This window comes from Lagenorhynchus albirostris, chromosome 16 (genome assembly GCF_949774975.1).
Source record: "Lagenorhynchus albirostris chromosome 16, mLagAlb1.1, whole genome shotgun sequence".
Classification (NCBI taxonomy): domain Eukaryota; kingdom Metazoa; phylum Chordata; class Mammalia; order Artiodactyla; family Delphinidae; genus Lagenorhynchus; species Lagenorhynchus albirostris.
The window spans coordinates 38427011-38450207 of record NC_083110.1 but is presented as its reverse complement, the minus strand read 5'-3'; the positions used below and the strand labels follow the sequence as shown (position 1 = coordinate 38450207).

The following is a 23197-nucleotide window of genomic DNA, read 5'->3' as shown; positions in this document are numbered from 1 at the left end:
TGACGAAGCAAATAGTGTAGTTTTGGGTTTTTTAGGAAATGTTTTCTAAGAGTGGGTGCATTTAGACACTTGACTCTCCTCCTTTCCCTTTGCATTAGACGGTGTATCATCCATTCTCCGTCAGCCTCAGTGCCCTGGGCATGTGTGTTATTTTATGGCCCCTCAGAGCCTTTGGAGAAATAAGTAGTGGGAGCGTAAACTGGAGATTAAATATATCGATGCACTGGTCTTCTTTCTCCAGGACAGCACTATGAAAAAGGATGGAAAAGACAATGTTTCAGAGCATTTTAGAGGAAAAGTTGAAGATGCAGAGCCTTCATCCGGGGCCCTCACTTCATCCTCACTGTTGGCTAAGATGAGAGCTAGAAACCACCTAATTTTGCCAGAGCGCTTAGAAAGTGAAAGTGGGTACCTTCCAGAGGCTTCTGCTCCTCCGCCTTCCAGCATGGAACACGATGACCTTCTGGTAGAAATGAGAAACTTCATTGCCTTTCAGGCCCAAGTTGATGGCCAGGCCAGCACTCGGGAGATACTGCAGGAGTTTGAATCCAAGTTATCAGCATCACAGTCTTGTGTCTTTCGAGAACTATTGAGAAATCTGTGCACTTTTCATAGAACTTCAGGTGGTGAAGGAATTTGGAAACTCAAGCCAGAATACTGCTAATCAATGTTACCTTCTGAACTTTAAATTGACTTTTTCTAGTGGAAATTTCTGATTATTAATCTTATGATTAATAATCATGTTTTGTCAATGGAAGTTGGCTGCATTTGATGTTTACTCTGAATGATAGCTACCTCATAATTAAAACTTTAGGGAGGAAGAAGTTCTTCTCTGAAACTTAAAAAATACCTGGATTTCTTTTTTTTTTTCCAAATACCTGGATTTCTTTTTTTTTTTTTCCAAAATTAATTATGAAATCAGGGACCTAACTGTTAATTCTTGGAACACATTTGTTCTTTTACCCAGAAGATGCTGTCAGGGAATACATTACTACTCATTTAGAAGTTTATAGACCAGAACTCTCAAGAATTCTTTTTATTGGTGCTAAAATCATGTCTTATATTCAGTTAGACCTGTTCGGTAAATCAGTTCATCAGTATCTGATAACAGAATTGTTTTTGGTACCTAGCTTTTAAATGTTTAAATCGATCATTTGCCACCCAAAAAAGAGATCAGACTTGTTACCTTTTGAGTCCTATTAGTTGCCTTTAAACGATCTTCTGTTAAGGTACTGTTAAATTGACAGGTATTTTTATTAGTAAAGCATGGAATAGCTTGATAGTAAATGATGAGACATGTATTTTCAGAAACTTGTAGTTTTCTCAGTTTACAGTGGCTTTATTTTAAGCAAAGGGCACCTTTCCCCCCCACATAGTGAATAGTGGTTTTAGGAAAATATATGTTATCTTAAAAAAAAAACTCAAGCAGAACCAAAAGTAGGTACAAATAAAACCACCAATGCACACACACATGCACACGGACGTTGCTCCAGACCACACCCGGATATTCCATCATCACCACATGGTGAGCACCATTCCAGCCCTCTCTCTGCTTACATCCTGGGCGGGAACTTTGAACCTTTTTTACCTTATTCATTGTCTGTCTTTCTAAGGATGCTGGTAACTTTATATCAGACATCATTGTTCTCCTTCTTCTGTCCAGTCATCTTCATCTCTCTTTTCCCTTTCCGTTTGCCGTGACTCTCCTGTTCTAGAGGTTTGGTTTTCAGCTGCATCTGTTTCTGGCTGTTGTTTATGTGTTTAGAGTTTTGTGATGATGTTGTTTTGATCCTTAGTTTGTTTTCTTAGCGTTGTTTTTCTTTCCTTGTCATTGTTTTATCATCACAGCTCTGAAGTCCTGTTTTCTGAAGTTCATTGGCTTCCTTAAATGTCTTCTAGAGCTGTCACGGTGCAGTTTGTTTCTTAGAGTTGTTCCCTCTGGCCTGCTGTTTTCACTCTTTCTGATTTTTCTGTATTGTGCTCTCCTTCTTCCCATGCTGTTTCTTTACATCTAGCTCATGCTAAAATCAGGCAGCTGGGTCCAGATCTGTATGCTCTTCCCTGCCACCCAGAGAGAAGGGGTGTGGGTTTGGAGGTCGGGGGGAGCCTCTGCTGGGCAGCATGCAGCTTTTGTTGGAGGACTTGGGTTTTACTTTTCTGTTCTGAGATTTTGTTAAATAGCTTGGGCCATGAATCCTTCCCCTTAGATTAGGAGATGTCATTGTCAGAGTCATAATTCCCACCAGAATTTTCTGCTTCTTTTTTTGGATTCTGGCTTTTTTATTTTATTCTGTTTTTAGAGTGGTTCGGTATTAGAGGAAGAAGATTCTATTATTTTCTTCATTCTGCCATCATTATCTAGAAATAATAGAGACTTTTAAACAGGTCAGTACATCCTAAACTTGACTACTTGGCTCAGAAGGGAGTCAAAATTAATGACTTTTGTTTCTGGGAGGTTCTTTTTTAATTTTTATTTTTGTAATCAAGTCATTAATTGAAATGTAATCATCATTTCAATTAAGAAAATTGCATCCCTTTTGTTCTCGGATTAAAGTACCAATGCAGTTCACGAGTGTGAAGTGCTTTGGCATCCTAGCTCTGTTGTGTGAAATCTAAGCTCTACCAAGCTAGGGAAGTTGTAGCCTTCTCATCAAGTAGAAAATGCCAGCAAAAGTTATGATACAGTCACAGCAAGGTGGCCTTCACTCCAAGCTTTGTCTCAGCTCTGCCACCAGCTGAGACCTTGGGTAGTCACTGCCTTGCCTGTGTCTCAGTATGGATATCTGTAAACATCGTCATCGTGCCCCTGGGTGGAGAGACTTAGAGGAAGATGCTCTAAGTCATGGTTTTAACAACATAGAGTAACTTTTTCATTTAGATAATATCTAACTTTTGGAACTTTAAAAGCTTTGTACAATATAGATAATGTGTTTAAAATGTTATATGGTATTAAGCTACAATAAAGGATTTTAAAATTTTGTGAAATTTTAAAAATTCCTTAGTTAATACATGAATATACTATCACTCTTTAAAAACTTTCAAGCAGTACTCTGCCTCCCCACCCCCTCTTGTTCGTGTTCCAGAGATAAGTACTGTGTTTGGTGTGTATTCTTCCAGGCTGTTTTCCATGCCTTTACAGATGCGTGCAGCAGAGACTGCTGCTGTAATGTCTGTTTCCCCTTCTCCTTTACTGATAAGATTCCTGCTTTTTACCTGGACACGTGGCTGCTCAGCTCACGACTCTACTTGCCAGCCTCCCTCATGGTTAATTGTGGCCACGTGACCAGGCAATGGGCTACGAAGAGAACATCCAGACTGGGCCCTTAAATAAGGAATTGGGTGTCCACTCCATTCGACATTCCCCTTTGTGCTGGCCGAGATGCCTGTGGGAGCTTTAGCAGTGACATGCGGTGGGGAGAGGTCGTGTGCTGAGGATGGAGACGTTGGCCTGCCAGTGTTGAACTGCTTCCCTTTCACCCGTTAAGAGCAAAATAAATTCCTGACTTGTTTAAACCACTGTCTTTTGGAGTCTTCTTGTTACAGCAGCTGGTTTTGTTTTATATGTGATTTACAAAAATGGGATTATCATCTTTATTATTTTGCAACTATTAACTTTTCATTTAACGTTATATACAACACATCCTTTCGTTCCTCTAAGTATAGCTCAACCTTCATGTAATTGCTGGAATTAAAATTAGGTGGATTTTTTATTTTAATGGTTGTAGTGAAAGTACCTCTTTCAATTCATACTCCATAAAAGGACCATTTCTCCACACCCTTGCCAACAGTAGGCCGTATCAATCTCGGAAGTTTGTTTTCTTAAACAATATTGTGGTTGAAAATACCTTGTTTTAGCTTGAATTTCCCTGATTACTTATAAAACTAAACATTTCCATGTTTTTTGGCCATTTGTAGATCCTCCATTACAAGTTGCTTGTTCATGTTATGTTGGCCTAGTTTCACTATAGATCATTTTCTCTCTTAGGGGTTACCCTCTTTCCCAAACAAAAATGAAAAGGCAGTTGTTCCTACTATTATTGAATAGTCCAATCTTTTCTCCATCCATTTGAAATGCCTAGTGTATCATATGCTAAATTGTCTGTTTCTGGACAGTGGATCTAGATTCTATTCTACTGAACACACACTTCCCTGTCCAACTTTGTACAGTGTTTTGCTATCTATAGGCATGTTTCCCTTCCTTTTTCCCCCCTCTTCATTGTCTTATTCTTGTGCATTTTGTTTCAGGTGAATCTTAGAATCGGTTTATTAAGTTCCACTAAAATTGTGTTGCTCTTTTGATTGGGATTGTATTAGTTTATGCATTAATTTGAGGATAATAGGCTTCTTTTAATTAATGTAGTTTTTCCCATTAGCACCATGATAGGCCTCATTTTATTAGCGTATGTTATATTCTTGGATAAAATTTTAATAACTTTCTTCATGAAGGTCTTGCACATTTCATATTAGATTTATTCAGCTATTTTATAGATTTTTAGTTTTGTGAGGGATCTTTTTACTTTTGCATGAAAATATGGAGGATTAGAACACAGAACTTTTATGATGTTTATCATACAGTTTTTAATTTAAATATAGTCAAATTCAGTCTTTTCATGTCTCATTTTGTTTCCTTATTTAAGAACCCCTTTCCTAACCTAAAGTCTTGATTACATTCTCATGAATTCTCTTGTAAACACCATGTGGATAGTTGCTTTTTCTAGCACCTTTTAAAAAAATAGTTCATCCTTTCCCTCCTGACTTGTAAGCCTTCCTCTATCACTATATCTAATTTCCATGTAATTATGGGAATGTTTCTGGGCTCTGTACTCTGTTAAATTGGTCCACTTCCTTAACTTTGCCAATAACCCACTGTTTTAATAATTGTAGCTTTATAATTGGCAATCATATATGGTAGAATGATTCCCCTCATCTTCCAAAAAATTTCTTAGTTCCTGAACCTTTGTTTGGGATCAGCTTGTCACATTTGGATTTTGTCGTTGTTTTTGAAATTGTAATGACTGTACAGATTACTTAGGGAGGATTGTTTACTGAGTTTCTCATCTATGAATAGGGCATATCACTCTGTTTATAATACATATTATAAAGGCGTAATTCCATTATGTCTTTCACTTTTATAAGGTCATGCACATCTTACATTATCTCCTAATTATCCTACAGTTTTTGTTGCTATAGTAAGTAACATTTTTAAAATCACATTTTCTAGTTTATAAGAGTATTGTTGGATTTTACGTATTGGTCTTGTATTTAGCAACCTTGCTTGAACTCTTATTAATTCCAGTAAGTCTGTAAATTGTCCTGTGTGTTACAATCATGTCAGCTGCAAATAATGCCAATTGTATTTCTTCTGTTTCAATACTTCCACCATGTATTTCCAATATGATAATGAATATAATTGACAACGGTTGACATCCTTGCCTTATTCCTGATTTCTAAAGTTTTACCGTTAAATATGCAGTTGCTGTAGCTTTCTGGCAGATGATCTCTATCAGGTTAAGGAAATGCTCTTTCTGGGCTTCCCTGGTGGCACAGTGGTTAAGAATCTGCCTGCCAGTGTAGGGGACACAGGTTCGAGCCCTAGTCCGGAAAGATCCCACATGCCGTGGAGCAAATAAGCCCATGCACCACAACTACTGAGCATGCGCTCTAGAGTCCGCGAGCCTTGACTGCTGAGCCCACGTGCCACAACTACTGAAGCCCGCGCACCTAGAGCCCATGCTCTGCAACAAGAGAAGCCACCGCAATGAGAAGCCCACGCACTGTAACAAGGAGTAGCCCCTGCTCGCTGCAACTAGAGAAAGCCCACGCACAGCAATGAAGACCCAATGCAGCCAAAAATAAAGTAAATAAATTTAAAAAAAAAAGAAATGCTCTTTCTAATCCTGAATCCAGTGCTGAATTTTATTAAATGCTTTTTCTGCACTATTGATTTAATTGTGTAGTTTTTCTCCTTTAAATCTCTCGGTGTTGTAAAGTACACAGTAATTTTCCAAAATTAAAACATCTTTTAGACTTCTACTGACAGAATGGCAGTGTGAAGGACCCTGCAGTAGTGCAATCCAGAAAATGACTATAACTGGACAAAATTCCAGAAGACAAACACCCCCTCCCTCCCCCAGAAAATTGAATATATCTGGAAATAATCCTAAGGGTATATTGTAAATGAAGAGACAGTCAAGACAATCTACTAAACCTTGGTAAGAACAGCAAAAGTCTGTGACTCTTGAGCCACGACCTATTCCTTCCCTGCTTCCTCCTCATCTCAGTGTGATGACAGAGTCTGTGATCCAGGTAGGTTTAGCCAAGAAAATGTGGCTCCTTCCTGCAATTCCCAATCCAGGGATACAGTATCTCACTGGGAGGGCATGCTGGCAGCATTTCTCATCCCCTCCAGTTCCAAGTTGCAGGGGCTAAATTCATGGAGTATAATAACATATAATAAGCATATAACATATATAAACATATATATAAACATATAATAAGCATAATAACAAGTGAAAAATTCACTAGACTTGAACTGGCTGAAGAAAGATTCAGGCAATTTGCAGATAGATGGATAGAGATTATACTCTCCAAAGAACAGAGAAAAAAGAATGAAGAAAAAAGTACAAAGCCAAAGGGAAACGTGATACACCATTAAGTGCACCAAAATACGCATAATGGGAGTACTGGAAGGAGAGAGAGAAAAGAGAAGAAAAAATATTTTAAGAAATGATGCCTGAAAATATCCCAAATTTATTTTTAAAAACTCCATGAAGCTCAGTGAACTAAATGCAAAGGCTCTCACTGGCAGATCAGTAAAAATGCTGAAATCAAAGACAAAATCTTGAAAGTGGCGGATGAAAAATGATGCATCATTTACAAGGGAACTTCAATATGATTAACAGTTAACTTCTCAGCAAACAACAGAGGCCAGAAGACAGGGATAACAAAGTCCTCAAAGAAAGAAACTATCAACCTAGAATCATTTTACCAGCGAAGTTATTAAAAAATGAAGGCGAAATAAAAACTTGCCCAGATAAACAAAAACAAAATTTGTTGCTACCTAGTAAGAAATACTAAAGGGGAAGGGGAGTGAGGAGTGAGGCCAGGCTCCCTGGTTTTGGGGGACTGAACACCCCCCGAGACCTATCACTTCTCTTCCACTGACCCAGCCACCCTCTGCCTTATCCTTCTCATTACCCAACCCCACCCAAGGGAGAGAACAAAGGGCAGTGACTACTGCCCCACCCCCCCTTCCCAATCTGCAGCACCTGTAGTCCAGTCCACTTTTTCTTCAACATCTACTCAGAAGGCAAACCCCAGAAGTTCTGAGTGCCACACTCTAAATTCCGTCATCCACACGGGACTCCTGCCCATGACAAGGCCCACCATGACCCCAGGGCGAGCTGCCAGGGGAGCAGATGGCCCACAAGGAGAGTGTCTGGGAAGGGATAACCAGCTTAGGCCCGTCTAGATGCATTTCCCCTGAGCTCTCAGTTTGCCCACAGCCAGTGAGAGCAGAGGCAGCAGGACCTAGGTGTCTGGTGTAAAGCCTGGCTCAGGTAATGCTCAAGTTAATTGGGGAGAGCATGGGGAGAGGGATGCCATGGAGGGCAGCTCCTCAGGCCACATGGGCCTTCTTCTGAAGGAGACAGGGTGGGCATCCTCAGCAGGGGGCATCAAGGTGGCACAGTGTGCATTGAGGGCAGGTGCTGTGTGTTTCTGGGGTGAATTTATCAAGTCCCCCAATGCACCTTCCTTCCCTTATTCCCCCTTCCTCCTCCTCCCCCTCTCTCAATCATTTGGTCATGTTTATTATGTGTCAACAGTATGCACCATTATTCTGTTCTCTAAGGGTAAATAAAGAAGGTAGGGGGGCTTCCCTGGTGGCGCAGTGGTTGAGAGTCCGCCTGCCGATGCAGGGGACACGGGGTCGTGCCCCGGTCTGGGAGGATCCCACATGCCGCAGAGCGGCTGGGCCCGTGAGCCATGGCCACTGAGCCTGCGCGTCCGGAGCCTGTGCTCTGCAACGGGAGATGCCACAGCAGTGAGAGGCCCGCGTACCGCAAAAAAAAAAAAAAAGAAGGTAGGGACTTCCCTGTGGTCCAGTGGTTAGGACTCCATGCTTCCAAGGGTTCGATCCCTGGTCAGGGAACTAAAATCCCGCATGCCACGAGGCGTGGCCAAAATAATAATAATAATAATAAAGAAGGTAATGGCTGTACTCTCAAAGAGACCCAATCCTGGGGGAGACAGGCTCTCAATGAACTATCAAGAGGCAGGATGAACCCATGCCCTGGTAGGGGTCTCAAGAGACAGGGATTCCAGGAGTTCCCTGGTGGCCTAGTGGTTAGGATTCTGGGCTTTCACTGCTGTGGCCTGGGTTCAATCCCTGGCCAGGGAACTGAGATCCCACAAGCTGTCTGCATGGCCACAAAAAAAAAAGAAAAGAAAAGAGAAGCAGGGATTCCAAGGAAGGCTGGTATCGAAGGCGGCATTGCACTCATTCATACCACAGTCCTCTATTGGGCACACTGTAATCCAGACAGCATCCCCAGAGAAGTACCTGCTGTCTAGGCTGCCTTGACAGATGCATGGACCTTGCTAGGCAGAGAAGGGAAGATGTTCCAGGAGGGGAAGCACAAATGTCCAGTTCGTGCTGGGACATGGGTGGTGGGTGGTTAGAGGTAATCCTAGAAGGCCTGGAATAACAAGGATGGAGCTGGATTTTATTTCATAGAGTAATATGGACACAGAACACATGCTCACTGGGGGAAATCTGGAAATTACATAAAGTATAAAGAAGAATTAATAAAATATCCATAACCATATGGCTCATGGGCAACGATAATTAACTTCTAGATATATTTCCTTCCAGTCTTTTTTTCTTCTGAATAATTTTTTTTTTTTTTTCCAGTACGCGGGCCTCTCACTGTTGTGGCCTCTCCCGTTGCGGAGCACAGGCTCCGGACACGCAGGCTCAGCGGCCATGGCTCACGGGCCCAGCCGCTCCATGGCATGTGGGATCTTCCCGGACCGGGGCACGAACCCGTGTCCCCTGCATCGGCAGGCGGACTCTCAACCATTGCGCCACCAGGGAAGCCCCTGAATACTTTTAATAACAGATTATATTACATATATTTTTTCATTTGGTGTCTTCATTTAATCACTTTCCCATGTTAAGAATTCTTTTGGAAAAAAAAAGAATTATATTGGTCACATACATAATATTGTCATATGCAGATATATCATAATTTATTTCATTTATTAAATAAATAAGCCTATGAGGTTTATACCATTTTTATCAACTTAATATATCATAATTTAACATCAGTTTCCCATTTTCTCCTGTTATAAATAATACTGGTGGACATTTCCATGCATGACAGTTTTCTTTCCCTTCTCATTCTGAATCAGTTTCCTGGAAGGATTCCCAGGTCAGAGACCTTCGCATTCCCTGGAAAGGAGGAGGCCAGTTCCCTGGCTGGCGTGGCGTTTCTAGGCATCTGGGTCTAATTTCATACTGGTGCTATGTGGAGCTTTTGTGAATGTGGGCTCAGCTCATGGCAGGGTTGCTGTGTCCCTGGTGGAAATCCCTCAGGTCCTGGGATCCCCCCATAGTCGGAGGGAGGTCTCCTCCTTTCAGTCATGGACCTGCCCCTGACCTCCCCTGGCTGGCTGCTGTTTGGTGTCACCTGGTTGTAAGTGGTGGAGGGGGCCTCAGCCCTCTGGGCTGGAGGGGCTGGGGCCCAGGGAAGCAGCGTGGAATGTGCTATGTGCCAGGTATTGCTGCCACTTCACGTGCATTGTCTCAGATGGACCTCCTCCAACACGACCCAGGCTGCTCTGACTCCAGTTCCCAGGTGTCCAGGTTAGGCTCTGGTGTCCCTGGACACCACACGCAGGTGCTGGGCTGCAGAGCGGCAGTCAGCCACATTCTCTTTTCACTCTTTTTTTTTTTTTTTTCTTTTCACTCTTTTGATGATGCCCAAGGCAGAGGATCTGGGTCAGCACAGGAATAAATACCCTTAATTTTAAAATCTTGCTGTTTTGAAATAATTTCAACATTACAGAAAAGTTATGAGAATGTCAGAGAACTCCCTTGACCTAGATTCACCAACTGTTAACATTTTTGCCCCATTTGCTTGTGCGCATGCACACACACACACACACACACACACACTTTTTCCTGAACATTTGAATGTAAGTTGTATACATGCCCCTTTACCCCTAAATATTTCAGTGTGCTTTTCCTAAGAACAAGGACAATCTCTTAGATACCCACAGTACAGTTATCAAGGACAAGAAATTTAACTTTGATGCAATACTATGATCTGATATGAAGGCCATATTCAGATTTTATCAGCTGCCCCACTCTGTCCTCTGCAGCTCCTGCCACCCGCCTGTCCAAGACCACACACTGCCTTTGGTCATCCATTCTTTTAGTCTCCTTTAAGTGGAGTAGTCACACCTTTCTTTGGCTTTCATGATCCTCACAATTTGGACATTGCAGAATGTCTCTCAGTTTGGGTCTGTGGGGTGTTTGCTTACGATGAGGGTTTGGTGAAGCATCTTTAGCAGAGGTGGTGTCTTGTCCCCTCAGGGCAAGGCCTTGGCAGGCTTGATGAACTTCTGACCCCATATTGGTCATGCTGACCTTGACCACCTGGGGAAGATGGGTTCCCCCCGGGCTCCTTCCGTCTATGTTACTCTTTACCCCCCCTCTGTAAGCTCATTAAGTATTTTGTGGGGAGCTGCTTTTGAGATTATATGGCTATCTTGTTCCTCATCAAATTCTTGCCCACTGTTTTTAACCTTCATTGATGAGATTTGCCTGGATCCGTGATTACTATGATGGTTGCCAGAGGACCTTCTAACTTCATCATTCCTTCTATATTTATTATTGGCATTCATTGGAAGGAAGAGCTGTCCCTGCTTATTTATTTAGAGAAGAATGGACTTACGGAATTTTATTTTGTTCAGTAGATTATAATCCATTAGTATCATCAGTTAGTTTGACGCTCAGACATTCCCAGTCTTGGCCCGGAGCTGCGTTAAGTGAGTGAGCTCTTATAGCTTTTTGACGTGTTCCCATAGTTTTTGGCTACTTCCTTCCCTCCTGGCACAGCAAGATAGTTCAGGCTCAGGGTGTACTTTTCTCCTCTTGAGTTGGAATCAGCCATTCCTCTGAGTCGTGTTCCCCCCCACCTCTCTCTCTTTCTTTTTATTCTGAAACAATTTCAAACTTACATAGCATTTGCGAGCCCGACTCCTGTTTTAGTGGGGAATGGTACTGAAAAACCAAATACGTTATATGCTCATTGCTGTTGGAGTATCATTTGTATTCCATATTTATTTTCAGTCTATCCTCAGGAACACAAAGATACTGGGTTTATAATAGTGCTTTAAAGTGTTTATTTAAAATAAATTTTGGGTAACCAAAGTGATATGATTTATAGAAAAATATGAAGTCAATATTATGCACTGAATTTGTTGTATCACATTGAGAAGGTGGGAAATAGATGAATGAAGTCAGGAAAACCCCAGACCACATTGTACTGGACTTGGTTTTGAGCACCAAGGGGCACTTTGGCGTCCCCCCAAAACACTGAATGCTGGGAATGCCCAGCTCGTGGGGAAGTTGGCTTGGGCTAAGAAAAATAGCTCATTCATGTCAAGTCAAAGGAACTTAATGTTCTCAGCAAGCCTATGAGATTTATACCATTCTTGTTGCCATTGTACAGATGGGCAAACTGAGGCACAAAAGGCCATTTGGTGGGGCAGGGCTCTTTGGTGCTGCAGTAACTCAAGTCTGTGATGGTGACCAGGATGCTGATCTGTACTTTCTTAATCTGGGGTGTGGGTTGTGGCACTGAATGAAATTTAAGGTCTCTTCCATTGCTAATATTCAAAGATAAAATGTTTATTGGGATTGTCTTTCCATTAAGAACATGCACTGGCTTGGGTCTGCTTAGGCAGAAAACCATAGCTTGCTCATCTGGTTTGTCTTAAGGAGAACTGGTGCATATTAAAGAAATTTACTTATCTCAACACATCTTATTTCTAAGTCTCAGATTCTTTATATGTAAAATGGGGATAAATATAGCGCCTACTTCTTGAAGCTACTGTGAAGATTGGTTTCAGATACTGCAAAATATCAAGTGCCTGGCACATAGAAAGTTCCCATTAAATGCTAACCATTGGGGGAAAAACACCATTCAGCTAATAAGACCCAGGGTTTGCACCCGGGTGGTGCGGTCGCAGGGCCATCCTGTTTGATTCCTACCTGTTGGGACCCTGCTGTCGCTGGGTGTCTGTCTGCATCCAGGAGAAGGCCTTGACCAGGAGCTTTCTGGTTCTGACCACAAAGAACGTGGGTACACTGCAGAAGGACAGCTATGGCAAGATCGACCAAAAGTGGACAGGAAAGAGAACGGGAACTCCTTGCTTGTCATCTACACCAACAGCAGGGGCAAGGAGCCCCCTGGGGGACTAGCCGGCCCTGCCCAATGGTGAGGACAGCTTCACGCTCAGCCTGAGTGGGTGAGGGCTTGGTTGACAGTGCGCTGGGTGTCACGGGCCCCTCTGACAGGCACGGGAGGCATCAGAGATGAAAGCAGTCAGGTCCCAGCCCTCTGCACAATGAGAATATAGTCAAAGTCCCAAATGAGCAGGACCAAAGCATGGGTGTGCTGGCCACTGGCCCAGATGGAGTAGAAGCTGCATTCAGAGCCCTTCCCCAGCCCTCCCTGGGCTCGGCCGCTCCCCTCTCTCCTAATCACTTTTCCCCGCAGGGTCCTGCCTGCCCAGCCGGCATGAAGCTTCAGGCTCCACTCATGGCATGACTCCTGAGCCCACGGACCCGGGTTCCAGTCCTGGCTGTTTCTTCCATCAGTCCATCGTGATGGAGTTGGCGTGGACTGACAGTGCCGCATCCTGCCCCAGGTCAGTCCCTCCACGGCTCTGGGGTTCTACCCTCCTCTCATACCTTCTGTGGGGCTGGGGTCTGCAGAGTGGCTTGGCAATCAGAGACCCTGGCCCGTGGGTCCCCCAGCTCCCAACCATCAGTATCCCCATCGCAGACAGAAGCTTATCATTTTGCAGGAGAAACCCAACTGCATAGGCATGAGTCTATGGGAACACGCTGTCTGCAGAGCAAAATGGGAACAGATTCTTTAGATCTGCAGAGCCTTCTGCTGCTTTACTGTGGAGGTGCCCTGACAGCAGGACGCCTCTGGGCATGTCTGGGCCCCTCTAGCCTGGCAACAGCTTGTTGACTGAATAGATGAAAGCAACCCCAATACTCACTTTCTACAAATAATCCTCTGGCTGTAGTGGGGGACCAGACAAGCCCCCTCGGGCCCCTGTTCCCCTCCAGGTTTTTGTGTGCCAAGGACCAGGGTCAGGCTGAGCCGGGAAATCCTGTGCAAGGGGGCAACTGTGCCTTGTTCCCAGCGCCCTGGCTCTCTGGAAGGTCAGGGGCAGCTTGTGAGTGACTGGTTGTGGCTCTGCAGAGCTGAGTGTTGCCTGAGGCCTTGGCTGTTTCCAAGGTCCCCCCACCTTCTCTGCGGCTGACACTGCCTCCCCAGATTCCTCCATCAAACACTTCTTTGAGGGACGGCAGATGCTGAAAGCAGCGCTCACTCTTCCTGCTCCTAGGCTGGCCCCTAGTTTAGAAAGCTTTCCGTGAACACGACAAGGAAGACAAGCCGTCGTGCAGGGAGACTTCAGGGCTGTCTTTTCCTTCTCTAGTCCCCTCCTAAGCAGAAACAAAGATTCAATGGATCCAGGATCCTAAATGTAAGACTAGAATAGAGGAAGTGTCTGGAAAAACAGGGATGTGGGCATGCAGGATGGAGGGGAAGTGATGGGGCTGATGTAGGCAAGATTGGGGTCCTCCTGGGGGCTGGGGAGGAGGGGTTTCCCTTTCTGGGTAACTAGACAACCAGCGCCCGACTGAGGAATGAGGGCTCTGCCTCTGCCTAACTCATCACGAGGGCAGTGGGGGGACAACCCTGGCTCATCGAGGCGAAAGCCCAGAAGGGGTGGGATTGTCCTGGTTAAACACACAGCCACGGCCAAACAATAAACTAAGAAAAACATTTGCAACACAGATGACAAACAGAAGAGTGAAATCTTTTTGCATTTAAAGATCTTACAAATCATTGATCCTCCAGTAGGAATCATGAACCCTCCAACAGGAAAATAAACAAGCCCCCACCCCCCAAACCCCAAAGAAATACAGTACAGTAGAAGCAATATATGTACAGTAAACTGTTTAACCCCATAAAAATGAAAAAAAGAAAGATAAAGCAAGATGCCTTTTTTGTGTGTGGCTTAGACTGTCAGAAATGATTTTAAAAGTTGCCTGCTGGGCTTCCCTGGTGGCACAGTGGTTAAGAATCCACCTGCCAATGCAGGGAACACGGGTTCGAACCCTAGTCTGGGAAGATCCCACATGTCGCAGAGCAACTAAGCCCGTGTACCATAACTACTGAGCCTATGCTCTAGAGCCCGCGAGCCACAACTACTGAGCCCACGTGCCTAGAGCCCGTGCTCTGCAACAAGAGAAGCCACCACAATGAGAAGCCCGCGCACCGCCATGAAGAGTAGAGTAGCCAGAAGCAGAGAGGGATGAGTGAGTGATGGGTTTCTGGGCACAGAGAGGCAGCGGATGACAGCAGATGAGAGCAGGTAAGACTCTCACTCACCAGCAGCTCTGCACTGGTGCCTCCCCTAAATGATCTCCTTTCGTGCACCCTCACCATAGTTTCGTTATGGCTCATTAAACAACGATAATTAAAACAAAATATATTAGATTTGTTTATCTTGGACTTCATAAGGGAATGAGGTTTGCAATGGTGGCGGTGCAGATCTAGGACTTCAAGACTTACAATCAGCAGAGTAATTAAGGGGAAGTTGCCTTTGTCGTGCAAAGATGCACCTCTCAGGGGTAATGAACTCTCACTGGTTGTGGGAGTCCTAGCTGGGGTGGGGGAAGGGCCAGGGGCTGCCAGAAACTGGTCCAGCTAGGGGAGGAGCTGGAGTTTGTTGGGTCAGCAGAATGCTGTGCTCCAGGTGCTGTTCTAGACACTGGGTTGCTCCACTGAGCTTGCACGGTAGCAGGGAGGTGGACCAATAAAACACACGAGAAGGTTTTGACAGCTAAAAAGGAAATTAAAGCAGAGAGTTGGGGGGTGTGGGGAGAGTGCGGCTGTGGTAGCCCTGGGAGTCTTCTCTTGAAGAGATGACTTAGAGGTGGGAAGAGATGATGTGAGTGCCAGAGGCTTGAAGGTGTCAACTTAAAAAAAAATGCGCAGCGTGAGAGTTGCCAGTTAAGTTTTATTTGAGGCAAAATGAGGACTATAGCCCAGAGACAGCATCCCAGATAGCTCTTAGAAACTGCTCCAAAGAGGCAGGGGGGGAAGGTCAGCATATATGTGATTTTGGTGAAAAGTGAATACATGTAATCAAGCACATATTTTTTTTTCTTTTTCTTTTTTAAAGGGAAGGGGATACAATACAAATACATTTTATTTAAATCTCAGAGGATGAGGTTACTTCAGCTGGATCTGAGTAACATCATATATTAGAAGATGCCTGATTTCCAGTAACAGAAATCTACATCAAACTGGCTTAAGCAGCAAGGGAATTTATTGGCCTCGATCATTGGGAAACCCCAGAGGCAGCTGCTTCAGGTACAATTGCATTGACAGATACCAACTTCCATAGGGGCTTTGACCGTCTCCATCTTGGGACTTTACTGTCTGCTATGAAGACTTCACTTTAAGGGACGTTCTTCTCATGAGGCAGCACAGACGGCGCCTGTGTACTCCAGGCTTCTGGACACTTTGTTGTCTCCTATCTCAGAATGAAAAAGGCTGTCTTATTTGGGTCATGTGCTCAACCCCGGGGTCAATTCCTCCACCTAGAGGGCAGCATAGTCTGGCCCTCCTGGGTCATGAAGCATATATTTTTTATGAGATTTTCTGCTAGTCTCATACAGGTTACTGCTAGTCAGGAGGAACAGTTGTCACCATGAAGGATTTTAGTGCTTTTCTAGATATGAGGAGATACAAGAATTGGGCTCATAAAAGTGGCTCCTGAAAATATCTAACTATCTGAAGACCTGTTCTGCCAGTTTTTCCCAGAGTACAGAGTGCCTCATTTCTGCTCTCCACCTGAGCTCCTTTCAGGGGGTGTTGAAAGTCAGCAGCTGCAGCGGTGCATGATTTAATCCTTGTAGAGGTAGATGGCATGTGTCAGTAGAAAATGCCAATTTGTAGTTGACAAAGCCTTCCCAGACAGAGAGGAGAGCCAGGAAGAGGGTGGTAAGACAGCTGGCCAGGCTGGGGTGGGGACTGGGTACAGGAGGGGCTTCTCTGATCGTCCCACATGAGATGCCCCATTAGGACACCCCCAGCGTCCTCTTGCTCTTCACCCCCTGGCATGGAGGTAGACCACCAATTTGTATAATAAAGACCCTCTCTGCAGGCTGTGGGCCCAGATGGAGCCAGAGGCAGAGGCAGCTGGGAAGTCCTGTTCTTGAGCTGGAGCTACGTGTGAGGCCCGGGGTGCACCCCCAGCTTCATCTGCAGTGCCCACTTGAAGGAGAAGATGCATCCAGCTCCTGCAGTGGGAATCAGCTCCCTCCATCCACCTGTCCATCCTGAAACCAGAAGACATTCGCATATTCTGAGCCCTCACTCTGTGCCATGGTCTTGGTGGGAGCAGGCAACATACAGATAAATCAGCCGGGGCTCCAGTTGTGGACGTGAAGCTGTCTGTACAGGATTTTGAGCTGAAGAGGAAGGAGCTACTGTCTTTGCAGTTTGGTGCCACCTGGTGGCAGTTTCTGGCTCCGGCTTAAATCACTGGGGGCGACTCTGGGTTGGGGCGCTCCATGGGACCTCAGGATAACAGCAGCAATCTCAGAAGTTGCATAGTCGGTTGGTAACACTTTGCCAGCCCAGTCTGAGGAAATTGGGCTGGGAGAACTGGGGACACTGGGAGAGCCCTCCCCCATCCCCTTTTCTGCTCCCCAAGATGGGGTTGCCTAGGGTTTTCCCTTCCTGCCTTCCTCCCACTCCCTCTGCTCTCCTGTTAATCTGGGCTTCCGTTTTCATGGAGTCTAAAGTCCTGACCTGTGAACCGGGGTGTATGGCCACTGTAGGGGTGTAAGCAGAGTGCCCCATCTGCTGGTGGCAGCCCCTGGTGGTGGAGGAGCTGAGTGCGTTCAGGCAGTCCTGAGGACCCCTGCTAGATGTCTCTGCCTTAGGGAGAAATCAGCCAGTGGCCTATAGCGTATTGACTCCCCTGGTGTTTGGCCTCCTATCTTCCTCCTCAGCCTGGGAAAGAAAGCCCTGATCTCATGCCTGTCCCAGGACCTGCCTCCGCCGCCTTCCAGTCCCCACCCCAGTGTCCTTTGGCTTCAGGTATCCTGACTGTGACCTCTCTCCCCAGGCAGCCTCGCAAGGGTGTGTTTGGGGGATCAGGGGCTTCCATCCAGACCTTTGTCCCGTGGTCTGTGAGTTCTCACCGGCAGTATCTGACTTTCTGGACTGTCCCTGAGACCCTGATTGGCTCCAACGTTGCCACCCGCGACTAGAGGGGGCTGACGCTGGCCTGTGGGATTTGCGTTACTGATGTGGTTTTCATTTGGGGGTTTGCCCACTGACGTCTACTACCCATGCAGGCTGGTCCCCTTGTTAAAGGATGGAGAGCTGAAGGTTGCTCAAAGTGGAAGGGAAGCCAAAAAGAAAAATTTGCACGTGGGTGTGGGCTTTCACAGAATTGGGGAGAGGTACCAATGACTCTCGGGAATCTTCAGTATGCTTACTGTTTGATCAATAAGAGAATACTGAAAAGTTATCTTAAGAGAATAACAACGGCTGTATGAATGGTCCACAACAGTCCCCCAAATGAAACAGCACCGTGACAGATACTGACAGCTGTCTCCCAATAGCCACTCTCCTTTCTCCAATGATAACAGACCCTGTGATATTTATCTGGGCACGCGGATGCCTCCCTAACAGCTGGGTGGAGCCACAGTCTTGGCCAAGGGGATGAGAGCAGAGGTAACATGTGCACCTTCCAGATGCTGGAAGGGCGATGCCCTCCAGTGAAGGGTGTGCCACCCACCCTCCTTCTCTACTCTCCCTGGTGGCTGTAAGGCAGACATGGAGAGGGGTCCTCTTGGGCCATGTGGACAGGGCCTCATCGAGGGATGGTGGAGAAAGCAGGGCCACCATACCAGAGTGGACATCCTCACAAGAGGGAAACGAACTGTCTTCTTTAAGCCACTGTTACGTGTCTCTATCACAGCAACTGAACATATACCCTAACTATGTGTAGAACCACTAAGAATATTGTGGAAGAACATTTAATGACATAGAAAGACATTCACAATATATTGTTAAGTGAGTAAGAAACTACAAAACCAGGTAATGTTATGATCCCACTTTTTTTCTTTAAAAAGTATGCATAAAATAAATTCATGTAAAATATCTGTTAAGCTCTATAATGAAATGTTAATAATGGTTCTCTTAGGTTGTGAGATTGTGCATGTTTTTAATTTCATTGCTCTATGTGCTTTTTAGAAATATCTTAACATTTAATTCATTGATTGATTTATTTTTCCTTTAGACAACTTTTTCTGAGGAGCAGAAAAAAAAGGAACGTCAGCCATAAACCTACCACTTAAAAAAAATCTATCCAGGGTTTGTAAGTTCAGATGCCTTCAGATGTCAGATAGAAATCATCATTGTGTGAAGTGCCCAGTGTTACAAGGGGGCAGGATATGGACCTTGATCAGTTGTGTTCCATACAATCGTTTTCACATTTTAAAGAAAATAAAACAAAGCCAATATCAATTCGGATTGAACAAAAAAATTTTCACCGCAATAGCCAGGTGGCCACCCCTTCAGAAAGTAAAAAATGGGGGTCTCCTCCTCTTCCCCCATTCTTCACTCGTACCTCCCCACATCCAAACACTATTTCTTGGTTAAAAGGGTGAAGGTGGTGAGAGGTCAGAGCCCACACAGACACTCTTGGGAGAGTTACAGCAGAGAGGGAAGGAGATAGGCATCCCTTGGATAGGACAGAATTTAGCATAGGGAGAGGGACAGAGAGAGAGAGGAGAGAATGTGAAAGTGGAAGGGCTATTACCCATTCCCCACCCTTACCCCTCTTTAGTTTTATGAAAGGGAGCTCACGCAGGCTAACCTCCACCACCACATCTACAGAGCCTTTTACCATTTCATAAAGTACTTCTTCTGAGATGGGAATCATTTCTCTGTTGCAGATGGGAGAGATGATGTTCAAAAAGCTAAGAGGACCCAGGAGCTGGAAAGGGGCACCAGGGATTTCGGACATGAAACACCATGTACATTCTATACTGCAGGCTGTGGAGTGGGCAGAGAAAAGGCTCTAGAATGGTTTGTGAGTAGAGTCAGGCAAAACAGCCCAGGAGAGTGCTTTCATCCTGTAAGATTGGACGGAGTGTCTGATTTGCTTGTGACCGTCTTGGAGGTGAGTGCTTGTACTGTTCTAAGGCCCTCAGCAACATTTAGTAAGAGATTCAGGAGAGAGGAGTTGGTTGATTGGCCCTTGATTCATGTACTTATTTTTGTCCTGACTTGTCCCAGGGAGCATCGAAGGACACGGCCCAGCACTTGAAGGGAGAGGTGTTGATCGCCAAATGCTCTGTTCATGTCTATGTCCTCTTGGACTTGAGCCCTAGATCTCGTTTTATTCTTATGCTTTCTTTCTTGCATGTCTATTAGGTGCCAGGCATTGGGCTAAGGGCTTAAGAATATCATGATGAACCCACTCTGACCTGTTCTCTAACTTCGTGGCATTTAGTCTACTTGGGGAGATAATGTTAGTAAAAAAAAAAAAATCACACAAACGATATTAAAAGGTTTAAGCACAGTGAAAGAAAAGACATCTCTTTTCTCTTGCCCACAGCATAAGGCTGGCACAAACATGGTTCTCTGTGAGCATCTGTTGGAGGAGTGAGAGGTGAAGGAGAAGAGGAATGTTGGAGCGACAGGATGGCATCAGGGAAGCGCTGATGGGGCCCTCCACCATCCCTGCTTCAGCTGTCCTCCTGCAGCAGCTGGGCTCAGTCTCTCTGGCTGGGATTCTGGGCCACACGGCTGCAGGACTGGGGGGCAGCCTTGGGCAGCAGGGGTCCTCTCCAGGGGTACAGCCTGTCGCTGGAGGCTGGGCTTTAGCAAGCTCTGCTATAATGGTTATGAGAGGCTTTCCTGACACATCTACCTTCTCTATCCCTGGATCTTGTGTACAAGTGCATCCCCTGAATGCATCTGGCATGAAACTGGTACTCCACAGCTATCTGGGGAATGAATGAAGAAGCGGATGGATAGACAGGTACATGGAAGCGGATGGATAGACAGGTACACGGAGGATGCCCCCAGTTGTATCAATAGTCAAGCTGAGCCTTGCCCATCACCAGGCTGGCCTGTGGGGCACTGTGGGCTGCTTGGTGACTGGACTGAGAGGTGGGAATTGCCTGCACCAGCCTTGCTCAGACACCAGTCAACGTCATTCAATAAATATTTATGTTGGGATTTAAATGTGCTCTGAGTCTGCCTTTGAGTGAGGCTGAGGCCAGCAGGAGGGAAGGGAGGCAATAGGACCGTACCCTTGGAGTGTGCTGAGAATTTCTGCTGCATATACACATGGTCTCTCCATGCTGGGCAAGGCCATGGTGAACTGAGTCACGAAGGGAGAACCAGACAATGTGAGCAGAGCTGTGGACTGGGTGTGGGGCTGGGGGCAGCATCCTGGAGAAGGAGGGGAGGGTGCAACCACGGACACGAGTGGCTGATCAGAGGGAACGGGAGGTTCCTAAAGAGCCCGGTTGGGAAGGGCGTCACAGAGAAGTCACAGTTATAGAGTGCCTACGCTGCGTGTGTGTGTGCGTGTGTGTGCGTGCGTGTGTGTGTGCGTGCGTGTGTGTGTGTGCGAGAGAGAGGGAAAGAGAGAGAGAGAGAGAGAATAAGGCGCTGATGTCCTGATGGCTGGCCAGATACTGAAAGGCAGGCATTGTCAATCCTGCTTTGCAGACAAGGAAAGGGGGTTTTAAGAAGCCAAAGTTAACCCCAAGTCTGCTTGATTGCAAACTTCCCTCCCTCCCACCGTAGATGTTTACAGAATTAAAGTCTATTAAAAATTAGAAGGCTTTCATTGTGCTTACTAATATTCATGTTGTAAACCTATTTCATTTCTTTAATAGTCATTTCAATTAAATTCTGCACATTTATTAAACATTTAGCATGGGCAAACGACTGTGTATTTTGTTTCAGGAGAAACACGTCTCATTAAAGAGGGCACAGCCAAGAGCACTGGGCTTGGGGCTGGGGGATGGATTCCAGTCTTGCTTCTGTTGATAACCAGTTCCTCCAGTTGCCATCTCCTCACTCCTCCTCCTAACATTCTGCACCTCTGCTATTTTATTCTTACGGACAACTGTTTTACACCAAAGAGCTGACCTTGAAAGTTATTTGTCCTAAAGGTTTACTGGTGAGATAATTTAGGTCTGGAGACAGATCTTTCGTCTATTTTTGGCTGGATCCTATTTGAGATTTCCTGGGATTGGCTTCTTTTTCTTATCGGCAACTTTTTATGACGTCTTTAATAATAGCCGGCTGGAATGAACAACTAAACGTTCCTAAAATGATTTCGCTCCAAGTCAGTGACTCCAGTAAATCCCGCAGAGTAGTCCTGGATGTTGGGATCTTAGAAACAGAATCCTGCGGGTGCACCTGTAGGATATATCCCAGACTGTGGTCCAGCTCCCTGAGATTTTTCACTGTAGCTGAAACTGGAAAGCAGGAGGCTGAAGGCTGTTGTTGAGCCTTGTCGAGTCTCTTGGATTCTGGTGTGATGGCCTGAACACTGGGGACCGAGGGGAGACTGGGTCCGTGGGCTCTGGGGAGAGAGGCCGCTTCTCCATTTGAAGCCGCATAAGGATGCAGGCGTATGGGAGCCCCTCCTTCAGCTGGGGGTGGGATGTATTCTGAGAGCTGCCCTTCCAAAGAGCTCTCTAGGACAGAGGAGGGAAGACCCAGTGAATCCAGTGCCAAGCTGGCCAGATGGTGTCAGTTTCCCTTCTCCCTGCCACCCCATCTCATTTCCTAGCCAGAATCTCTAGTGGCTGGCTCCCAAGGCCGAGAAATCAGTTCTGTATCTCCTGTGCCTAGCACGGAGCAGGTGCTAGATAAGTGTTTATAGAAGTGGACTGAGCTAGACTCTGAAACTCCAGGGGCTTTGGACTTAGTTTCCCTCAATACAGCCCTTTCCCATCCTAACATTTGATAAGAAGGCATTATCAGTTGGGAAATTATGCTAGACTCACACAGAATTTATGTTAGGGGTAGGAAAGTCAGACGTCTGCAGGAACCAAGTGTGTCACACAGATGTGAGAGGTGACCTGGAGGAAAGGAGTGCAGAATAGTGGGGCCTGTGGCTAAGTAGAGTTGACATGCCCAGTCTAAAGGTGCTCAATTTGAATTTTTAAAAAACTTCTGTTGGCCAAATAAAATACCCCTGATACAGCTTAAAGGCCCTTGGTTTAGGTTTTCTAGTCAAATACTTGTGTGCTGTGTAAAACTCAACAAACCAAGCAATGAAGCATGAAGAGAAAAATGTAGGGAAACAAGCATGGCAGACTGGCAGACGAGTAGGCGGGAGAGCCACAGAGGAGCTCTCCCCATGGCGGTACTGCTTTGGCCCAAGGTGGGCTCATCTTGGAGACAGCCAGCAGAGGCAGGTGCCATCTTGTAAGTACCCAAAGCAGCTCAGGGTAGCATCTCTCCAGGAATGTGGCCCCCTAGTGGGCCATAGTAGTGACAAGATAATAATAACAATAATGGTAGTAGAACAGTTGTAGCTAATGACTGGTTGTTAGGTGCTGGGCATTGTTTTCAGTTCCCCACCTCTCCCTTAATTAAAAGAAAATAGACTATTATTTTTCAGAGCAGTTTTTGATGCACAGTCTCCCCATTACCAACATCCCCCATCAGATGTTACAGTCAATGAATCTACATTGACACATCATAGTCAGCCGGAGCCCAGAGTCTACCTCAGGGTTCATCCTTGGTGTTGTACCGTCTATGGATTTTAACAAAATTATAATGAACATGTATCCACCACTGTAACATACAGAATGTTT

The 23197-nt window shown here is 45.4% G+C and overlaps 1 protein-coding gene across 1 annotated transcript in view; it reads left to right on the top strand.

Moving 5' to 3' along the window:
* Positions 1-3513, top strand: part of ERCC6 (ERCC excision repair 6, chromatin remodeling factor) — a 76252-nt gene extending 72739 nt beyond the window's left edge. The window contains exon 21 of the mRNA XM_060126278.1: positions 242-3513. Within this exon, the coding sequence (XP_059982261.1) occupies positions 242-664 (423 nt within the window). The 3' untranslated portion in view covers positions 665-3513. The remainder of the gene's footprint in view (positions 1-241) is intronic.
* Positions 3514-23197: the final 19684 nt, after the last annotated feature.